The sequence below is a fragment of the Lampris incognitus genome, chromosome 2, assembly GCF_029633865.1.
Source record: "Lampris incognitus isolate fLamInc1 chromosome 2, fLamInc1.hap2, whole genome shotgun sequence".
Classification (NCBI taxonomy): Eukaryota; Metazoa; Chordata; class Actinopteri; order Lampriformes; family Lampridae; genus Lampris; species Lampris incognitus.
Genome location: NC_079212.1, coordinates 31446392 through 31466381, shown reverse-complemented (window position 1 = coordinate 31466381; position 19990 = coordinate 31446392). Strand labels below are relative to the sequence as shown.

The window sequence follows — 19990 nt, the reverse complement described above, 5'->3', positions numbered from 1 at the left end:
GATCTCCTCAAACCGTACATTCCAGCTCGAGCCCTTCGCTCTCAAAATACGGGGCTCCTGTGTGTACCCAAAGTTAAAAAGTCAGCTGGTGGCAGGGCCTTTTCCTATTGGGCCCGTTCTTGTGGAATAACCTGCCTGCTGCCATCAGACAATCAGAATCTGTTGAGTCCTTTAAATCCAAACTTAAAACTCATCTTTTTGCCTTAACCTACAATTAAGTGTCTTTAAACTGAGTGCTTCACAACCTGTACTGCATGGCAGGTCGGTTTCTGTCTCAATGAATTTACCAACCACTGTTCTGCCAACGAGCTTATAGAGTATTGACTATTGCAACTGTTCTCTTCTCTCACGTCTTTTCTCTCTCTCTGAATGATGTCTTCTCCTTTCTCTTCTGTATGTGAATGGTGTGATGTGAGTCTCCCCTGTGTGCACATGCAGTCTGTTTTCCTCCCAGGTCTCCATGGTGATGGTGGTCGCCACCTGGACACTGCTTGGCATCCTCCTCATCACATTCTTTATATACCTTAAAAATCCATAAAATTTTGTTATCTTGTTCAAATTTTATATCTTTCTCTCACGCCGATAAGTGACTAATGTTTTTTGTATTGTCTCTTCTCCCGTGTATGTGAATGGTGTGATGCGAGTCTCTCCTGTGTGCATGTGTAGTCTGTCCTCCTGCCAGGTCTACATGGTGATCGCGTGGCTCTGGTGCTAGGCAGTTCTGGTGGCATCTGGACACTGCTTGGCATCTTCCTCATCATATTCTTCATATATCTTATAATTCCATTATAATTCTGTTATCCTCTTTCACTGCTGTATTCTGTATATTGTGTAAACACAACATCCATTGCATGTCTGTCCGTCTTGGGAGAGAGATCCTTCCTCTGTTTCTCTCCCTGAGGTTTCTTCCTATTTTTCCTCCCTCTTAAAGGTTTTTTTTTTTTAGTAAGTTGTTCCTTATCCGATGTGAGGCTCTAAGGACATTATGCTGTGTTGCTGTAAAGCCCACTGAGGAGAATTTGTAATAATGGGCTATACAAATAAAATTGATTTGACTTTGACAAGGAAGGACATACATGTTTTCTATAGACATGAATGTGTCACTGTATCCATGTACACCTGTATTTGTAAAAATAATCAGTACGGGTGCAATTACACTTTATAAATGCCCATATGCATTAAAATATGAACGGGGGTCACAGGAAATGAGACCAACTGCTGAGCACTCTGCCTGTTTACACATATACTGATGCAGGTGTACAAACTGACAATGTGACTCCATGAAGCATCTGAGCAAAATATGATTAAAAGATATTTCACTAAAGATAACTTGACCTTTAAAAAAATTACATGAAAATTTTTTTTTTAAATAAGTTGACATATTGTAGTATAATAGAATAATGACATATTCTAACCTTTAGCTTAGAGATTTGAAATGTTAAACAGAATGATTTCTCTCTCTCTCTCACACACACACACACACACACACACACACACACACACACACACACACACAAAATTAAAATACCTGAGTAATTTCTTTTTTTAGATCAGCCTGCTTACATTGCAGGTCTTTCTGCCCATCCTTCATTATTTTACTGTGCTGTTTGCGTGTGACTGTATTAGTGTTATGGTGCAGTCTGGCTCAGGTCGACACCATTGCAGTGGACCACCCTGCTCTCTAGTCGCGATCGCTCCGCCTCAAACACCAGCCTGTGACTCTGCAGGGTCTCCTCCGGACCTGAGCGGATCAGGGACGGATCGTTGTTCTGCATATGCATGCAAACAGGAAAAGACACAAAGACGTGATCAGGCATCTGTTTCCTTCATCCTATTCTTGCATTGCATTCTGACTTTCCATTCATTTTGTTGATTCTGAACTGCTGCATGTCCATTAGCTCCACTAGCTATGTAGATGCTTGGCCAAGTGATGTGGTGAGATTATTATGAATATGTTTAGAGGAAGGATCGTCAATAATGAATATTTCCATAGGCTCTGCAGCATCATATGATAATGACGAGGAGCGTGTTATACTCATAACTACTGCTTGGTTAAATAGAACTGAATTTAGTTGGACTCTGTGGACCTTTTCATTTTTAGGCCGACAAGAGTGACCAACCAACCCTTACCATTCCCACCTGCCAGTACTCACCGCTACGGCAGAGATGAAAGCATCCATAAGGTGGTAGTCTGCTCCACCATGCCCATACATGCCAAAGCACCCAGGGGCATCGCTTGGTGCTGTGTGCAAGGTGGTTTTCTGTGTGAGGAAATCAATCACCCGAATCTGACAGCCATCGTAGGAGAGTTCCCCCTAAGGAAAGACAGAATCAAATTTAACAAATTGCATTCAAATGTTGCTCCACTTTTTTTTTTTTTTTTTTTGAATCAGTGGGCCCAATCTGTGGGGTGAAGATGGACACCATCACAAAACCACAAAGCCAGACTACACACCTATGGTTATAGCCACACCTCTCTAAGCTCTGGGCAACTGTCACCTTCCACAGCCAAACTGCTGGTGGATACCATGATTGTTGTAGGAATCAAACTCATAACATTTTGAGTACAGGATGGTCTTTAACCATGTGAGCATCTTGCCACACAATAACTTTTTTTTGGGGGGGGGGATTTTTTGCCCCTTTTTCTCCCCAACTGCACTTAGCCAATTACCCCACTCTGCTCCACCCCCTCTGCCAATCCGGAGAGGGCTGCAGACTACCACATGCCTCCTCTGATACATGTGGAGTCACCAGCTGCTTCTTTTCACCTGACAGTGAGGAGTTTCGCCAGGAGGACGTAGTGCGTGGGAGGATCATGCCATTCCCCCCAGTCCCCCCCCCCGAACAGGTGCCCCAACAGACCAGAGGAGGCGCTGGTGCAGCGACCAGGACATGTACCCACATCCAGCTTCCCACCCGTAGACACGGCCAATTGTGTCTGTAGGGACACCCGACCAAGCTCGAGGTGACACGGGGATTTGAACTGCCAATCCCCATGTTGGTAGGCAATGGAATAGACTGCCATGCCACCTGACGCCTGCCACACAATAACTTTTGATAAGCCATGACTTTTATTCTAGGTTTCCTCTCTTTGCAGCACCTGCTCCAGCTTTGGGAAGCTTGTTTCAAAATCAGCCTACCTTGCTGCCATAGATGGCGGTCTTTCGTTTGCAGATCTCCTCAGTAAACGCTACCATGGAGAAGGCTGCTGTAAGGCCCCCCTCAAACTCCATGTTCACAATCTGGACAGAACCAAATGGAAAAATAAAGACAAAGGGAAAGTAACAACAATAAAACAACATCATGCCTGAAGGCCTCATTTACTATGCCTTATTCTATTTGAGTAATGCGTCACAAATATACAAAAATAGAAAGTACAGAGTTTAAAGCAGGAGGAAAATGTTCAATGGCTGATGGCTGTGCAAAAAAGTGAAAGTAATCATTGGATGGGGAGTAAAAAAACAAAACAGAAACAGAATAAAAACATCTAAGACAGATGTGCAATGAGACTATCCAAAAGTGGCTGAATACAAAGCAATAGTTACAGTGGTGTGAGATATTTATATAGCAGTTACCATATAGATCTAATATCATTTGGCCAAGATATTTTACATTGCATACTGTTCTAGGGCTACTACAGTAGATACAATATAGAGTTATAATCGAAGGCAATTGTTCTATTTTGCACCAGGGTTAACAAGAAAATATTGGGCAGCTTCTTTTAGCATGTGGCCAGTAGACAAAATGAGTGAGATTCAACCCATTTCTCTCCATTAGGGAGACTAGGCATTGTTTGACGCGTGAGAAAGTTTTGCTTGGATTGCTGGCATGCAACAGGCTTTTGTTTACAGGTTTACAATTGCATAAATTTACCTCTACATAACTGGGTCTGAATGATGATGTTGATCATACGACTTTTCTTTACAATTTAATAATAATAATAAGATGAAGAAGAAGAATTACATTTATATAGCACTTTTCAAGACACCCAAAGTGAATTTTGAAATATTATGAAATATTATTTGAAATATTATGGTTGTACAAGTTTGCTTTAATTTCCTTGATGTGTGTGGGGAGTACACCAATTATTCCCCCGCCCCTTTTTTTCTCCCCAATTGTACTTGGCCAATTACCCCATTCTTCCGAGTTATCCCGGTCACTGCTCCACCCCCTCTGCTGATCCAGGGAGGGCTGTAGACTAACGTGTGTCCTCTGATACATGTGGAGTCGCCAGCTGCCTCTTTTCACCTGACAGTGAGGAGTTTCACCAGGGGGACGTAACGCGTGGGAGGATCACGCTATTCCCCCCAGTTCCCCCTCCCCCCTGAACAGGCACCCCGACAGACCAGAGGAGGCACTAGTGCAGTGACCAGGACACATACCCACATCCTGCTTCCCACCCGCAGACACGGCCAATTGTGTCTGTAGGGACACCCGACCAAGCCAGAGGTAACACGAGGATTCGAATTGGCGATCCCCATGTTGATAGGCACCGTAATAGACCACTACACTACCCGGACGCCCAGTAGTGCAAGTATTTTAGGGATTTATGATTAGTTTTCTTAGTTTTGTACTTGAAATATTTAGGTCACGATTATGTGACAAAGTAACCGTGTTCAGGTCATGTGACTAAATTAAGATTATTTATGGCACCTGTTACCTTTTTCAAAGCCTGCACCCTGAGGAAGGCGATGAATGTGCTGTGACACATTGCTGCTTTCTATTATCCTGCTCCATATCCAACATGGATGCTACGCATTAGCCAATTAATAAGATTTTTTAATTCTTGTATGGAAGGAGTGCCTTGAATGCAGATTTTTTTTTTTTTTGGCCAGTTCATTTACCCTTACATGTGACCTACTTTTGCTCAATAACAGTCTGATATGCAGTGCCAGCATTAGCATCAGTAATGTACTGCTGTATGTTTTGAATGACAATAAACAGTACGGAAAGATAATTATAACAGTTGGCAGAAAGGATGACAGGTCACCGACCAACCAGACTTGAACCTAGAGAGACCCGAGATGAAACATGGCCCAGCCTGCCAGCCACAAAGACGCTGGCAGGCTGGCAGGCTAACCTGGACTAACCTGGTTTGTGCAGACGTCGTTGTCGCACTCGTAGACACAGCGGCCATAGGGCCCAGTCTGCAGCGCTGCCGTCACAGACTCGATGTCTGGGAGTGAGGTGGGACATATCACTGACACTGGCCAGCCAACGTGACCCTGACACACACACACACAAACACACACGCACACACCCCAAAACAAATTCTCCTTTAGTCACCAAAATTCTAGCACTTTGGTATCGGGTGGTGAAAATAGATATTATCTGGAAATAATAACCTGTTTAACTCGGTCCATGTAGATTTTGCAAGCCGAGTAAGGGCAGTCTCCTTCTATTGGACAGTCTAGGCAACGGTCGGCAGCGCCTGTTGGCTGTTTTAAAAACTACAATGTTACACTTAAAAACAGTACTGTATAAACCAATTAATATTTTAGGTCTAAGTTTTAAATACATTGTAAGAACACAAAGGCACAGGTCCAGTTTTAAATAGAGCTTGGTTTGGGCTGGACAATGAGAACGTTATTAAACAAAAAGGGTGGATATGGGTGCTTATTTTACATCTATTAAGATGAATGGTGTTAAGAAAATCCTGACCCTGTTCATGCAACCTGTCCGTCAGTCTTTGCTAAGTGCTTTTGCAATGTTGGCTTGGGATGAGAGTTTTTGTAGGGAGAAGCCAAGGTGGCCACAGAACAATCTCGCATTTATACATTGTTGTAATGACAATTAAGTTAATCAAAATAGGAGCTATCGCTACTCTATTACATCTTTACTGGCATTCACAAATTTATTGCTCACCTTTTTATTATAACATTTACTTAAAAAAATATGAGCCTCACACCATTTCATTTGCAATAAGGTCTTAACTGTAAAGAGTTATAATGTATTTCATATCGACTGAAAAAAAAAAAGGCTGATGGCTGCTTTTATTCACCTAAAACATAAAATACAAGTATTCATCAGTCAAACTTTACATTTAAAATCTTTAAAAAGTATTCAATACATGCTTTGTAGAGCCACTTGATGAAGTCAAAGAGTGGCGAGGGAGCACAGAGTAGCATCTTAATAGAACAGCAAACCAGGACCAATGATGCCGAAGGTGACTTGAGCAGACTAAGGTGCAGTAGTAGGGCAGCAGGTGCGAGCAAGGCACAACTAACCTCTGGGAGGCAGACAGTTAACATGATTTTGTCTTTCAGACTATATTTTCACCATTCACATTTCAGCAAAGTTTAATTTCAATCGCACTGAACTTCACTGGATTGTGCAATTTCTTGAAAATGATTAAATAGAATTGAATTGGGCTTGTATAACCAAAGTGAGAGCTGTGTCCGCATTATCAGCACAAAGTCAAACACGTTTTTGGTGGGTGTCGGACTCCACCAAGGTTGTCCCATGTCTCTGATTCTGTTTGTGATATTCATGGACAGGATCTCAAGGCGCAGCCAAGGTAAGGAGTGTGTCCGTTTTGGGAACCTCAGAATTTAATCTCTGCTTTTTGCAGATGATGTGGTTTTGTTGGCTTCATCAGAACACGACCTCCAGCGCGCACTGGGGTGGTTTGCAGCTGAGTGTGAAATGGCCGGGATGAGAGTCAGCACCTCCAAGTCTGAGGCCATGGTTCTCTACCAAAAAATGGTGGATTGCTCCCTCTGGGTTGGGGATGAGTTGTTGCATCAAGTGAAGGAGTTCAGGTATCTCGGGGTCTTGTTCACGAATGAGGGTTAGGATGGAGCGGGAGATTGACAAGCGGATTGGTGCAGCATCAGCAGTAATGCGGATGTTGTACCAGACTGTTGTGGTGAAGAGGGAGCTGAGCCAGAAGGCAAAGCTCTCAATTTACCAGTCAATCTTCGTTCCAGTCCTCACCTATGGTCATGATCTTTGGGTAGTGACCGAAAGGGTGAGATCATGGATACAAGCGGGTGAAATTAGTTTCCTCTGTTGGGTGTCTGGGCTCAGCCTTACAGATAGGGTGAGGAGTTCGGACATCCAGAGGGAACTCGGAGTAGAGCCACTGCTTCTTCGTGTCGAAAGGAGCCAGTTGAGGTGGTTCGGGCATCTGATTAGGATGCCTCCTGGGCGCCTTCCTTTGGCGGTTTACTGGGCACGGCCAACTGGGAGGAGACCCCGGGGTAGACCCAGAACTCGCTGGAGGGACTACATGTCCAATCTGACCCTAGGAACGCCTTGGGATCCCCCAGGAGGAGCTGGGGGGGCATTGCTGGGGAGAGGGACATCTGGAGTGCCCTACTTAGCTTGCTGCCACCGTGACCCGACCCCAGAGAAGCGGCTGAAGATGAATGAATGAATGAATTGAGCATCACGAGAGATTACGTAGAAATGGGTAGGTTGGGTGTCTGGGTGGCATGATGGTCTATTCCTGCGGTGGCTAACCATGTGCCATGGAGAGCCATGTGTATGCAGGTTTTCATTCCAACCCGACTCCACACCAGGTGATTTCACTGATACATTCTTCCTCTTTGGTTGAAGGGTTGCTAATCAGTGAAATCACCTGTTGTGGAGTCTGGCTCGAATGAAAACCTGCATACACATGGCACATGGTTAGCCACCCCTGGTCTATTCCATTGCTTGCCAGCACAGGAATTGTCGGTTTGAATCCCCATGTTGCCGCCAGCTTGGTCATGCATCCCTGCAGACACAATTGGCCGTGTCTGTGCATAGGAAGCCGGATGTGGGTATGCGTCCTGATCACTGCACTAGCGCCTCGTCTGGGTGCCTGTTTAGCGGGGAGGAGGAACTGGGGAAAATAGTGTGATCCTCCCACACACTACAGCGAAACTCCTCACTGTCAGGTGAAAAGAAGCTGCTGGTGACTTCACATGCATCGGAGGAGGCATGTGGTAGTCTTCCCGGATCGGCAGAGGGGGTGGACCAGCGACCAGGATGGCTCAGAAGAGTGGGGTAATTGGCCAGATACAATTGGGGAGAAAAGGGGGGGGGGTCACCCCCCCCCCCAAAAAAGAAAAGGGTAGGTGGAAAATTGAGAGAAATGGTTAACCAGTTTGCCTTCCCAAGCTTTTTCCTGAACAGACGGGATAGGATAGGACAGGATAGGATAGGACATGGTAAACTGCTTTCAGTCACTGCTATCAACGCGGTTATCTCACACCTGCCAGTAAGTTGTGAAATAGCAAGCAATGTCAGTTTTTACAAGGGTCGGCATTTGTGTAACTACAGTGAAAGATGCCATGATAATTCCTTTTGCTCCCATATACTGAGGCTTTCATTTCCTTGGTAGTAGAGTGATGATGGCTTTGATGTGGGACAGTGTGAATGGACTACGCACCTTGTTTTCTTTACAGAAGTGGTTGAGAGCTCCAAATGATGATACTTTAACACACCTGCGAAAGACAGACTGCATGGTAAATGATTTATCTCCAGAAAATTGGAAAATAGAGTGAACAGCCTCATTCTCCCACTGTTGCATTATGGGTAATGACAGCTATATCGACATTTTCTTTCTAGGGCAGAGAATGTAATGTGACCTATTTTTTTTCTTGGTCATGATGCTTATATTCTTTCTAACTCAAAGGGTAGTAAACTGTAAAACTGCCAGTGTTGAGACCACATACTGGAGTAAACTCTTCTAAGTATATATTATATAAAAACTCACTTTACTTGTAAAGCCTTTTGTATAAAAGCGCCCCGCAATGACTTAGTTAATGTCATGTAGTTTGATAGTTAATGTCATATAGTTTCACAAGCCAAGGTCAAAAGTGCTAATGTTGTAATACCTAAAATTGATCATTAATCTAATTTGAGCTGGTTCATGGCTGTAACCTGATGGCTTACCGCCGGCCCCCAGCCCAGTGATGTATTAGGTCAATATCATGGCAGGATTTGGCCAAAAGGGCAAAAGAGCTCTCTGCTTCATTTCTCCAGTTTCCCCGAACAAAGGAGTGAGCAAAGTGATAGAACCCAACCTGGAACAAAAGAAGAGCTAACATAAATTGAGAATTTATTGTTCCAACAAGGGTAATCCATCGCATTTTTTGTTGGTGTGCTGAGTGTACACTAACAACAAACATTAACCATACTTTGGCTGTAGGGAATAAGGATCCCATACAAAATGATAGGTGAACATACACAGTTGAACGTACACTGCTTCCATAATATTAACGCCAACTGTGATTTACAATGTTAGCATTTTCTGCATCACCACGTGAAATAGCTTACTGGTTCCAGGTGCTGAATATGTACCACATCCCCGACGACACCAGCGTCAATAAGCTCCTAAAAGATCAATTTATTATTGTTTGTGTTTTACTAAAATGAATTAGCCACATCTGGACAATTTCAATCTCAGTCATTACAATCAACAGAAATTTGTTGCAGTGTGAAGAAAAGTTTTTTTAAGTTTCGCCCTTTAGCAAAGAATTAGCCACGTTATCATTCTCATTAAAAAATAATGGGTTACTATAGCAGCACCCAGTGTCTGGAGTGAGTAATGCCAGAAACACAAACAAGCTATTTTCAGTGTCACACAATATGAGCTCCCAGTTGAAATTTTTGTTCCTACAGTAAGAGCTAACATGTAGTCTGTGACAAACAATAATACAATACCATCTGAGAACAAATTCAGCCCTTCACTTAAAACAACTTTCTTTGTAACACATGGTTGTGCGTATCAAAATGCAGGCTGCCAAAAAACTAGTAAAAAAGTGGGAGAAAAAGGTTACCTTTATCTTGTGGATGACCGGGTCATATCGCAGAACATGGCACACTGACAGCGTCACACCACTCTGGGTGCATGCCTCCACAATCTCTGCGCAGTCTTTAGCAGTTGTCTAAATTGTTGTCAATACATATTAGTGACTGACAAGACAGCTAAGACTCACAAACACACAGTTTGTAAGCTGGTTTAACTTTGTGGCTACAAGATGTTTGAAAAATACAAGTACATCCATGATGGTGGGACAATATGTTCATTCAGAACAGCTAAGTTACAGCTGTAGAGGTAAAGAGGTTAAAGTAACACCCATTCTATTCTCACTGGCCCCCTGTCTCCTTGAGGACTGACTTCAAAATCCTTCTGTTATCTTTCACTGCATCCATGTATACCTGCGCTTACGTATCTCGAGAAACCCTTCACCCCATAAACATCAGTCTGCAGCTTCACATCCTGCAGCAGCATGCTCCTGCAAATCCCCGTGACCACCGTCACACTATGGGGGAAATCAGGCTTTCTGTTCAGGTACACCGTGGTTATTGGACATCTCTCAACTTCTTAAGGCATCACAGACTGAGCTTTTTTAAGACAAGCCTATAACTATTCTTATTCAGGAAGGCCCTTTCTTCCTTTAATGAATTTTTTTTGAAAATTTGTAATCCATTCTAACAACTGAGCAATTCTAGACTGATTGAATTCATTGTTAATGAAAAACGTGGTATAAATAAAGTGCAGTATTATTATTGGCTTCAACATGATTTATGGTGTCTGACCTAGCTACAAACCAGGTTGTCAAAATACTAGAGTTCAAGCATTTTTTTTTTCTTTATGATATTTTCGCTATTCCTTTTGGTAAATAATCACATTTAAAGGACTTTTATGTTTGTTTACTTTAATAACGCATAATTAAGTAGATACTTTAATTTTAAAGTTAAACTCTTTTCCATCCTGTTTTATACACATTTACAAAATTATCAGATCATAACATCCGTCACCATCTTACAATGCTGTGACTGAAACTATTCCCCAATCCCTTGTGAATAGTACACATGGCCACTGTAACTCCAGTTAATGATCACGGCACTTTGCATATGAATCCTGTGTTAGATCTTGTTTCCTGGTTTTGGTCATTATGCAACTACTGTTTATAAGGTTGAGGATCTGTAGTCAGCTGAGAACTGACAAAGTCACTTGAGTAAAAGGCGAAAGATTTATACGCTCTGAAGAGAAACGAGAGTGTACTACAAAGTCACTTGAGTGATGAAATATTTTCCCTCTAGACTTAAGTGTCCACATGAACTGATGAAACTTTTCTGGGAAAAATATGAGATTGGAGGAGTCTGACTTGTCCACCAGTGAAGTAATTGTAGGACACAATCTATATAGGACATTTTTTTATCATACACTCAATAAAATAATGTAGACTAAATCATCAAAAGACCTGAAATTTCAGTGAATGCCACCACTACTACTAATTTTGGCTGCTCCCATTAGGGGTCGCCACAGCGGATAATCCATTTCCATCTCTTACTGTCCTCTGCATCTAGTACCTCTGTCACACCAGCCACCTGCATGTCCTCCCTCACCACATCCATAAACCTCCTCTTTGGCCGCCCTCTTTTCCTCTTCCCTGGCAGCGCCATATTCAGCATCCATCTCCCAGTATACCCAGCATCTCTCCTCCACACATGTCCAAGCCATCTCAACCTTGCCTCTCTTGCTTTGTCTCCAAACCGTCCAACCTGAGCGGTCCCTCTAATATATTTGTTCCTAATCCTGTCCTTCTTCGTCACTCTCACTGAAAATCTTAGCATTTTCAATTCTGCCACCTCCGCCTCCTGTCTTTTCGTCAGTGTCACTGTCTCCAAACCATATAACATAGCTGGTCTCACAACCATCTTGTCAACCTTCCCTTACACTCTTAACTCAGTGACGCTAACTCTTTAACTCAGTGAATGCCACTAACTGGAATATAATCTCCAAATTGCTAAATTATCTTTTGAAATCAGTAAGGCTAGTGCAGCTTTAATCAGAGTCCTAAAAAACTAAAGGCCATGTTGGAAACTGATGAATAGGGATCAGCTACATAGGGTGAAAGAGCTCAGATTTAAGAATGCAATGACTCTTTTCAGAATAAGGACTGCCTGCAGAGTACTCACTGCCATGGGTTTCTCCAGTAGGACATGGTACCCCTTCTTGGCAAAGGCAACTGCAGGCTCCTGTGGGAGGACAAATTAGATCAATGGACCATATTGCAGTCAAACCACAATGACATCATTTTAGGAAGTACAAAAGTGAATTTGCATTTCAAAAGAGTTCAGGCAAATAAGATACAACACTATACTACAAATTTAGAGTGACGGATAATTCTTTTTTTAATAAACTGTTACCTTATGAAGACGGTCTGGAGTGCAAATGAAGACAGCATCAGCAAACTTCTCTTCTTCTATCACAGTGTGCCAGTCTAGGTCAAAACAAATCATTGGGGATGTCATAGGCCAACAGTGGACAGGGGAAAGAACACCTACTGATAACAAGATGCTACTTTTCGTAAGACACTCACCTTCAAATATTTTGTCATCTGCTACTCTGTGCCACTTTTGAAGTTTTTTGCGTGCAAACTTTCTTGGATCAGCAACTCCAACGACCTGAAATGAACCTGACACTTGAGGGAGTACACTAACTAACATTTCCTTAATGATTTAAATATGGCACTACCTGACTTCAGACTTGGACAAACTGCAGAATTTAGTAAACAGAAATCTTTTAAGAAATGATACCATAAAAAAAACACTTTGGAAGTGGGTCAGATATAACAAAATGATTAAAAAAAAGTATTTTATATTTCTTCTCGCTTTTCTGTCTTATTTATTCTTTGTATGCACCATTTTTTAATTTTTATTATTATTTTCTTATCTTGTTTGTACCACTAGGAAGTTGCACTTAATTTCGTTGTACAGCTGTGCATGACAAATAATGGCATTCATTCATTCATTTGAGGTAAACACAAGTGCAATTTCGTCGCGCTTGCGCAACAACAATAAAGTTCTTGAACTTGAAAAAATTGCCAATTTCATCTTCAGAATACGTTAATATCTAAACTACACTCTTATTTAAATAACAAGTAGGTCTCTTTAGAATGACTGACACCAGTGTGTATTTAGGTAATGTTGAAAGTCCTGTTTTAGATTAGTTAAACATTTTCACATTCAGGAGCCCAACTGATTCAATTCAATCTAGTATGAAGGACCAAGGCTCATGCAGGGACCCATCGTAAGCATGCACAGCTAAAGAAGTCAGTTATTCAGAGACCCAGTGATTTTCTCATCATGGGGTATTGAAACACTTGGTCACATGGAGACACATTCCCCTATAGGACCAATTTATTTTGTCCACAAGACCCTTCATGTGGACAGACCTTTGCACTTATTTACCATTTCACCATTTAAACTTTCTGCACTGTGCTTTGGTTGACGGTAGCAATGGCAGTTAAATCTATTCTCATCATTTTGATTCTGATACATGATGAAGCCGAGAAGCAAATGTATATGATAATCTAGTAAATTCAGTTGGAAAAAAATGAAATTCTCAATCTGTCATTTTGCTCGGCAGTGCCTGAATGCTTCTCAAGGACAGCTGTGGGTCCCCTGACATCACACAAAGCCACTGGTATGGCCAATAACAACCTTTGTTTAACACCGATCATCTGAGTTGTTTCAATTTAAGACGACTGGGGTGGCAAACTAATTGTTAGATATCTCGTAAAGGTGTAGAATCCCTGAAAAAATATTGCTCCGCTAGTACACTCAAATTTTCTTTACAATGAAAATGTGTGCCTGGGTTTTCTGACCTTCATTCGTTGAGGGTGAACGGATGCAAAATGCGAGTAGACCTCGCCTCGGCTGCCAGCTCCAACCACAATGACTTTAACAGTGGACGACATGGTTGCACTCTGTGAACTTCGAAATAACACAGAGGTGGTCTTTAGAAAATACCGATTCGGCAATAACTGGCTGCACTCCTCGACAGAGTCATGCAGAAATAGCTTTGGATCAAGTCACATGACACATTCATCGTGTTTATTTACACTACAGCATCAGTGACATGATTCTTTATAGTCAAGTCAATTTTATTTGTATAGCCCAATATAACAAATTACAGATTTGCCTCAAGGGGATTTACAGCGACCCAACATACTGTCCTTAGACCCTCGCATCGGATACGGAACAACTCCCTAAAAAACCTCCTTTAACAGGGAGGAAAAAAATAGGAAGAAACCTCAGGGAGAGCAACAGAGGAGGGATCTCTCTCCCAAGACAGACAATGTACAATGGATGCTGTGTTTACACAATTTACAGAATACAACATTGAAAGAGGATAACAGAATTATGCACAGGATGCCAAGCAGTATATAGACGCCACCAGAACAGCCCAGGACCCAAACAACGCGACCAGCATCACCATGTTTTAAAAAAAAAACCCACGTATGGTTATGTGTATAACGTAACCATACGTGTTTTGGTTTGCAAATAGGACCTTTAACTCAGGTCACACCATCTACACTTTGGTGAGGCGGTCACAGCATCTACACTTAAAAATCAATCGCGATTGAAATTCCATAAAAAAAAATTACATCAAATTCATATCAGAAAACTTCACAATATTCTTATACATGTCCCCAAGTACCTCTGTGATGATTTTCATGTTTTACTGCATTTTTTTTTAATAATTAGACGCTAAAATCATAAAACCCCCTTCATTTCAGAATCAGAATCATGTTTATTGGCCATGTAGGTTTGCACTACATGGAATTTGACTCCAGTTTTGAGGCTGTCTCAGTGTACTTAGCAGAATAACAACACACAACACAACAATCTTTAGATATACACACAAGGATTGACTTATACAGGTGAAATAAGAGACAATAAAGTGCAATGTTGCAGAGAATATATCAGAGATGCTGAAATAGATGTTAGCAGGTTACTTACATACATGCCTGAGGTATTCATTTCTACATGGGCAGAACTTAAAAGTTCCATTAAAAAAAAAAGCAAATGAAATCGTTTTCAGCAAACTCCACCATATGGACATGTCCCCGAGTACCTCTGATAATTTTCATGTTGTTTTGCTGTAGCTTTTTTTTTAATAATTAAGTGCTAAAATCATAACAGCAACTAAAAATGCTGCAGTTAAACAACTTGAAAATCATCACAGAGGTATCTGTGGACATGTATAAGAATATTTTGTATTTTGCTAAAAACAATTTGATTTTTATGGATTTAAAAAAAATGCGTACTTGCATATTGGGTATGACTTAAATATCTTAAAAAATTTTTTTTACAAAATTAACGTACAAACCAATGTAGACGCGCAATCAATTTTTACGTAGACGTCGTGACCGGGGTGGACCTCCACAGCTGGTCGGAGAAATACCCACTGAATGCCAATAAATATCGACACCTACAGCAGAATTAACTTAAATGTTGTTCAACTACCACAGGTTAACCACGGTATCAAATTCAACAAAATATTTACGACTACTAGACTTTGAATCCGATGAAAATAAAACCTCCAAATTGTAAATGCGTTCCAATTTCTCCTGATCGTACAGGAGAGGCCGTAAATCTAAAATTACAGTTTGATTCATTGATAAACAAAACAGTTGTCCGATGATGAATAGAAACGGGCTAATTTATTAGCACCTGATTTGTCCCATACAGTAGTCAGATCCTACTTGGCTGCCTTTCTTCTTCAGAAGGACTTCACCTGCACTTACGTGCACGTCATGACTGCGCCGTAAGAATACTTCTTCGCTGGTTAATGGCGGGTTACGAAATCATCGTTCACCTGTGTTCTGCCCTCCTCTGCACGTAACGTGTTCTTCTCCTTCTTTTTTGTGTGTTAGGTTTGTTGGTGGTTTTTAAACAACGATTTGGCGCATTACCGCCACCAACTGGAATGGAGAGTGGATCAGAATGTCTATTTAGTTAAAACCATGTCTTCTCAATTAAACTAATTATTTCTCAAGTAAGCAGCAGTATGGTTTCATGCCACGAAAGAGCACCACAGATGCGATCTTTGCTTTGAGAATGTTGATTGAGAAGTATAGAGAAGGCCAGAAAGAATTGCACTGTGTCTTTGTAGATTTAGAGAAAGCTTATGACAGAGTGCCGAGAGAGGAGGTGTGGTATTGTATGAGGAAGTCAGGAGTTGCAGAGAAGTATGTAGGAGTGGTGCAGGATACGTATGAGGGAAGTGTGACAATGGTGAGGTGTGCGGTTGGAATGACAGATGGGTTCAAGGTGGAGGTGGGATTACATCAAGGATCGGCTCTGAGCCCTTTCTTGTTTGCAATGGTGATGGACAGGTTGACGGACAAGATCAGGCAGGAGTCTCCATGGACGATGATGTTCGCGGATGACATTGTTATCTGTAGCGAGAGTAGGGTGCAGGTTGAGGAGAGCCTGGAGAGGTGGAGGTATGCACTGGAGAGAATAGGAATGAAAGTCAGTAGGAGCAAGACGGAATACTTATGCGTGAATGAGAGAGAGGACAGTGGAATGGTCAGGATGCAAGGAGTGGAGGTGACAAAGGCATTTGAGTTTAAATACTTGGGGTCAACTGTCCAAAGTAGCGGGGAGTGCAGTAGAGAGGTGAAAAAGAGAGTGCAGGCAGGTTGGAGTGGGTGGAGAAGTGTGTCAGGAGTGATTTGCGACAGAAGGGTATCAGCAAGAGTTAAAGGGAAAGTTTACAAGATGGTTGTGAGACCAGCTATGTTATATGGTTTGGAGACAGTGGCACTGACGAAAAGACAGGAGGCGGAGCTGGAGGTGGCAGAGTTGAAGATGCTAAGATTTTCACTTGGAGTAACGAAGAAGGACAGGATTAGGAACGATTATATTAGAGGGACCACTCAGGTTGGACGGTTTGGAGACAAAGCAAGAGAGGCAAGATTGAGATGGCTTGGACATGTGTGGAGGAGAGATGCTGAGTATATTGGGAGAAGGATGCTGAATATGGAGCTGCCAGGGAAGAGGAAGGCCAAAGAGGAGGTTTATGGATGTGGTGAGGGAAGACATGCAGGTGGCTGGTGTGACAGAGGAAGACGCAGAAGACAGGAAGAAATGGAAACGGATGATCCGCTGTGGCGACCCCTAACGGGAGCAGCCGAAAGTAGTAGTAGTAGTAGTAGTAGTAGTAAGGGTTAGGTGAGAGAGGGCATAAAAGCCTCTCTCAGCAGCTGCTTGACACCTTCTCCAGAAACTCCTACAACACCCAGAGATGTCCTTGCTGCATCTACAATTATGTCAATTCTCTCAGATTTCCTTTCTGCTCCAGCAGTACAGTTAATTGCCATTGCCGAAAAGGCTAAAAACGTCATCTGGTCCTTATAAAAGCAAAATTCAGCATGCTTTTTTACTGACTTATCCTCCCTAGCTTCTTGTCTCACACCATTCTCATTGTTTCTCTCCAATCTTTTAGCTGCTTCAGCATATGACAATCCCTTTTCTGATCTCATCTTATTCACTTTCTCTTCCTTCATTCTTTTGGGACACTGTGCTGATTCCGTATCATGATTTTTATTGCAGTGCAGGCCCTTTGCTTGCGCTTTATCAGCTTTGCAATCTTCCATATTGCAGTTGTCCTCCCCACATCTTCTGACTCCATTACATACTGCAGGAACATGTCCATATTCTTGACAGCAAAAACATCTGAGAGGAGCTCTCTCATATGGCCTCACCCTGTAATTTACATAATCAACAATACATTCTTTCCGGCAATTCCCATTCAAAGTTCAAACACACAGATTTACTGTCCTCTTTCTCCTTCTCGTAATCTAATCATTCTTCTTGCCCCACACACATCTGTAACATCCCAAAATGACTCAGCCTCTTCTGCACTTATCACGCCACTTATCACTCCCTTTTTCTTTGCTCTTAATCTGAGTTGGAAGCAAGTCACACAGATACTTCTATATATCGCTGTCATAAGGGCTCTATCCCTCTGACACTTCGACATACAATCAATGATAGCCATCCGACTTCTAGTTACCCTGATCGATCGTACATCTCCCAAGTTTTCTCCCTACAAACTTTCCGACCCCATGTGGGTCCTTGAAAATCCCGTTTTCTCTTGTCACAGCTATCATCCCAACGAAATACACTTCTCTGTTCCCAATGACTGACTAGCATCGCTTGAGCAATTTGATGGATTCCTCCTCCTTTTATTTTCAAACCCTCTCGTGTCCAATTTCTCATTTCCAATTTCGCTATCCGTCTCCGATTTTGACGCCAATCCCGCCTTTGCGAAAACATCCCATGAACCCGACATGACCCCACGTAACGTGCTGAGGTTGTCCACCGTATGTTTCATTCTCCCTCTCCACCCATCCAAACTGATCAGATCCACCCACATTAGAGCCAAATCAAATAGCTTTTGATTCAAAGAAGACCTTACGATTCGAATCAGAAATTATTTCATTATTTTATTATGAACTAGAAATTTTACTTGGCGTTGTTGGTACAATTAAGAACGCAAGAAAAATACTTTCTTAAATAAAATAAAAGTACGTACACTACCGTTCAAAAGTTTGGGATCACATTGAAATGTCCATATTTTTGAAGGAAAAGCACTGTACTGTTCAATGAAGATAACTTTAAACTAGTCTTAACTTTAAAGAAATACACTCTATACATTGCTAATGTGGTAAATGACTATTCTAGCTGCAAATGTCTGGTTTTTGGTGCAATATCTACATAGGTGTATAGAGGCCCATTTCAAGCAACTATCACTCCAGTGTTCTAATGGTACAATGTGTTTGCTCATTGGCTCAGAAGGCTAATTGATGATTAGAAAACCCTTGTGCAATCATGTTCACACATCTGAAAACAGTTTAGCTCGTTACAGAAGCTACAAAACTGACCTTCCTTTGAGCAGATTGAGTTTCTGGAGCATCACATTTGTGGGGTCAATTAAACGCTCAAAATGGCCAGAAAAAGAGAACTTTCATCTGAAACTCGACAGTCTATTCTTGTTCTTAGAAATGAAGGCTATTCCATGCGAGAAATTGCAAAGAAATTGAAGATTTCCTACACCGGTGTGTACTACTCCCTTCAGAGGACAGCACAAACAGGCTCTAACCAGAGTAGAAAAAGAAGTGGGAGGCCACGTTGCACAACTGAGCAAGAAGATAAGTACATTAGAGTCTCTAGTTTGAGAAACAGACGCCTCACAGGTCCCCAACTGGCATCTTCATTAAATAGTACCCGCAAAACACCAGTGTCAACATCTACAGTGAAGAGGCGGCTGCGGGATTCTGGGCTTCAGGGCAGAGTGGCAAAGAAAAAGCCATATCTGAGACTGACCAATAAAAGAAAAAGATTAAGATTTTCTATTCATTTCACAACATATGGTGGTGAATAAGTGTGACTTTTCATGGAAAACACAAAATTGTTTGGGTGATCCCAAACTTTTGAACGGTAGTGTATATATCTATACACACACACACACACACACACACACACACACACACATATATATATATATATACTATATATATACACACACACACACACGCATACATACATACATATATATGTATGTGTGTATATATATAAATACATACATACACACACACACACACAACTGATCTAAAAATATAAAACAACAAAAATGAATATTATATACTGTAACGTGCATGGATAAGTAGACACGTTATAGCCCTTGGCTAACGAACTCGGATATCCCGCACCATGGGCGACAACGTTAACCAGTCGACTAGAGGGTCCGACCCGTTAGCCAATGGCTAACATGTCTACTTATCCATGCACATTACACTACAGATCGCAATATTTATATGCATGCGTGTGTGTGTGTGTGTGTGTGTGTGTGTGTGTGTGTGTGTGTGTGTGGCTGTCAGTGGGAGGCAGGTTAGTAACGGAACAAACTGATCACTACAAATTGAAATAAATGGGGGCTCATTATGAAAAAACGAGGTCATTGAGTGATATGCAGTTTTTTTTCCAAGACACAGACGTGACTGATGGCTACCGCTAGCTAAAAAATGACGATAAGCAGTAGCGACTGGGTGTAAGTAATAAAATATGTCAAACACGTTTACAGCGAAACGAAAACTCACGAATCATGTCAATCACGGTCCTCTTGAACCGCATCAGGTGGTTTCCGGGAAATTCCGGTTAGCATCGGAAGTTGTTTAGGTCATGTGATTTT

At 41.9% G+C, this 19990-nt stretch overlaps 1 protein-coding gene across 3 annotated transcripts; it reads right to left on the bottom strand.

The window, feature by feature from the left end:
- Positions 1–956: 956 nt before the first annotated feature.
- On the bottom strand, positions 957–19945 carry zgc:154075 (uncharacterized protein LOC556929 homolog). 3 transcript variants are annotated; one of them, XM_056274598.1, is made up of 14 exons: positions 19899–19945; positions 13611–13719; positions 12324–12408; positions 12151–12224; positions 11920–11979; positions 9771–9878; positions 9268–9324; positions 8884–9014; positions 8378–8432; positions 5346–5438; positions 5091–5225; positions 3141–3242; positions 2154–2315; positions 957–1769 (listed from the first exon to the last, which is right to left on the bottom strand). In XM_056274598.1, exons 2-14 carry the CDS (start codon positions 13701–13703, stop codon positions 1629–1631), a joined length of 1296 nt encoding a protein of 431 aa, XP_056130573.1. In that variant the 5' UTR covers positions 13704–13719; positions 19899–19945; the 3' UTR covers positions 957–1628. The 3 variants fall into 3 exon arrangements, with proteins under 3 accessions (XP_056130573.1, XP_056130574.1, XP_056130572.1); XM_056274599.1 differs by lacking the exon at positions 19899–19945 and adding an exon at positions 15463–15508 and having other exon boundaries at positions 13611–13712; XM_056274597.1 differs by lacking the exon at positions 19899–19945 and adding an exon at positions 15463–15499.
- Between the last annotated feature and the right edge of the window lie 45 nt (positions 19946–19990).

Coding starts and splice junctions, on each gene's coding strand:
- zgc:154075 (XM_056274597.1), bottom strand. Junction 12,225..12,323: donor AGATGACAAAATATTTGAAG/GTGAGTGTCTTA, acceptor GTTTTGACCTAG/ACTGGCACACTGTGATAGAA. Junction 5,439..8,377: donor ACTTCTGTAAAGAAAACAAG/GTGCGTAGTCCA, acceptor TTTTTAAAACAG/CCAACAGGCGCTGCCGACCG.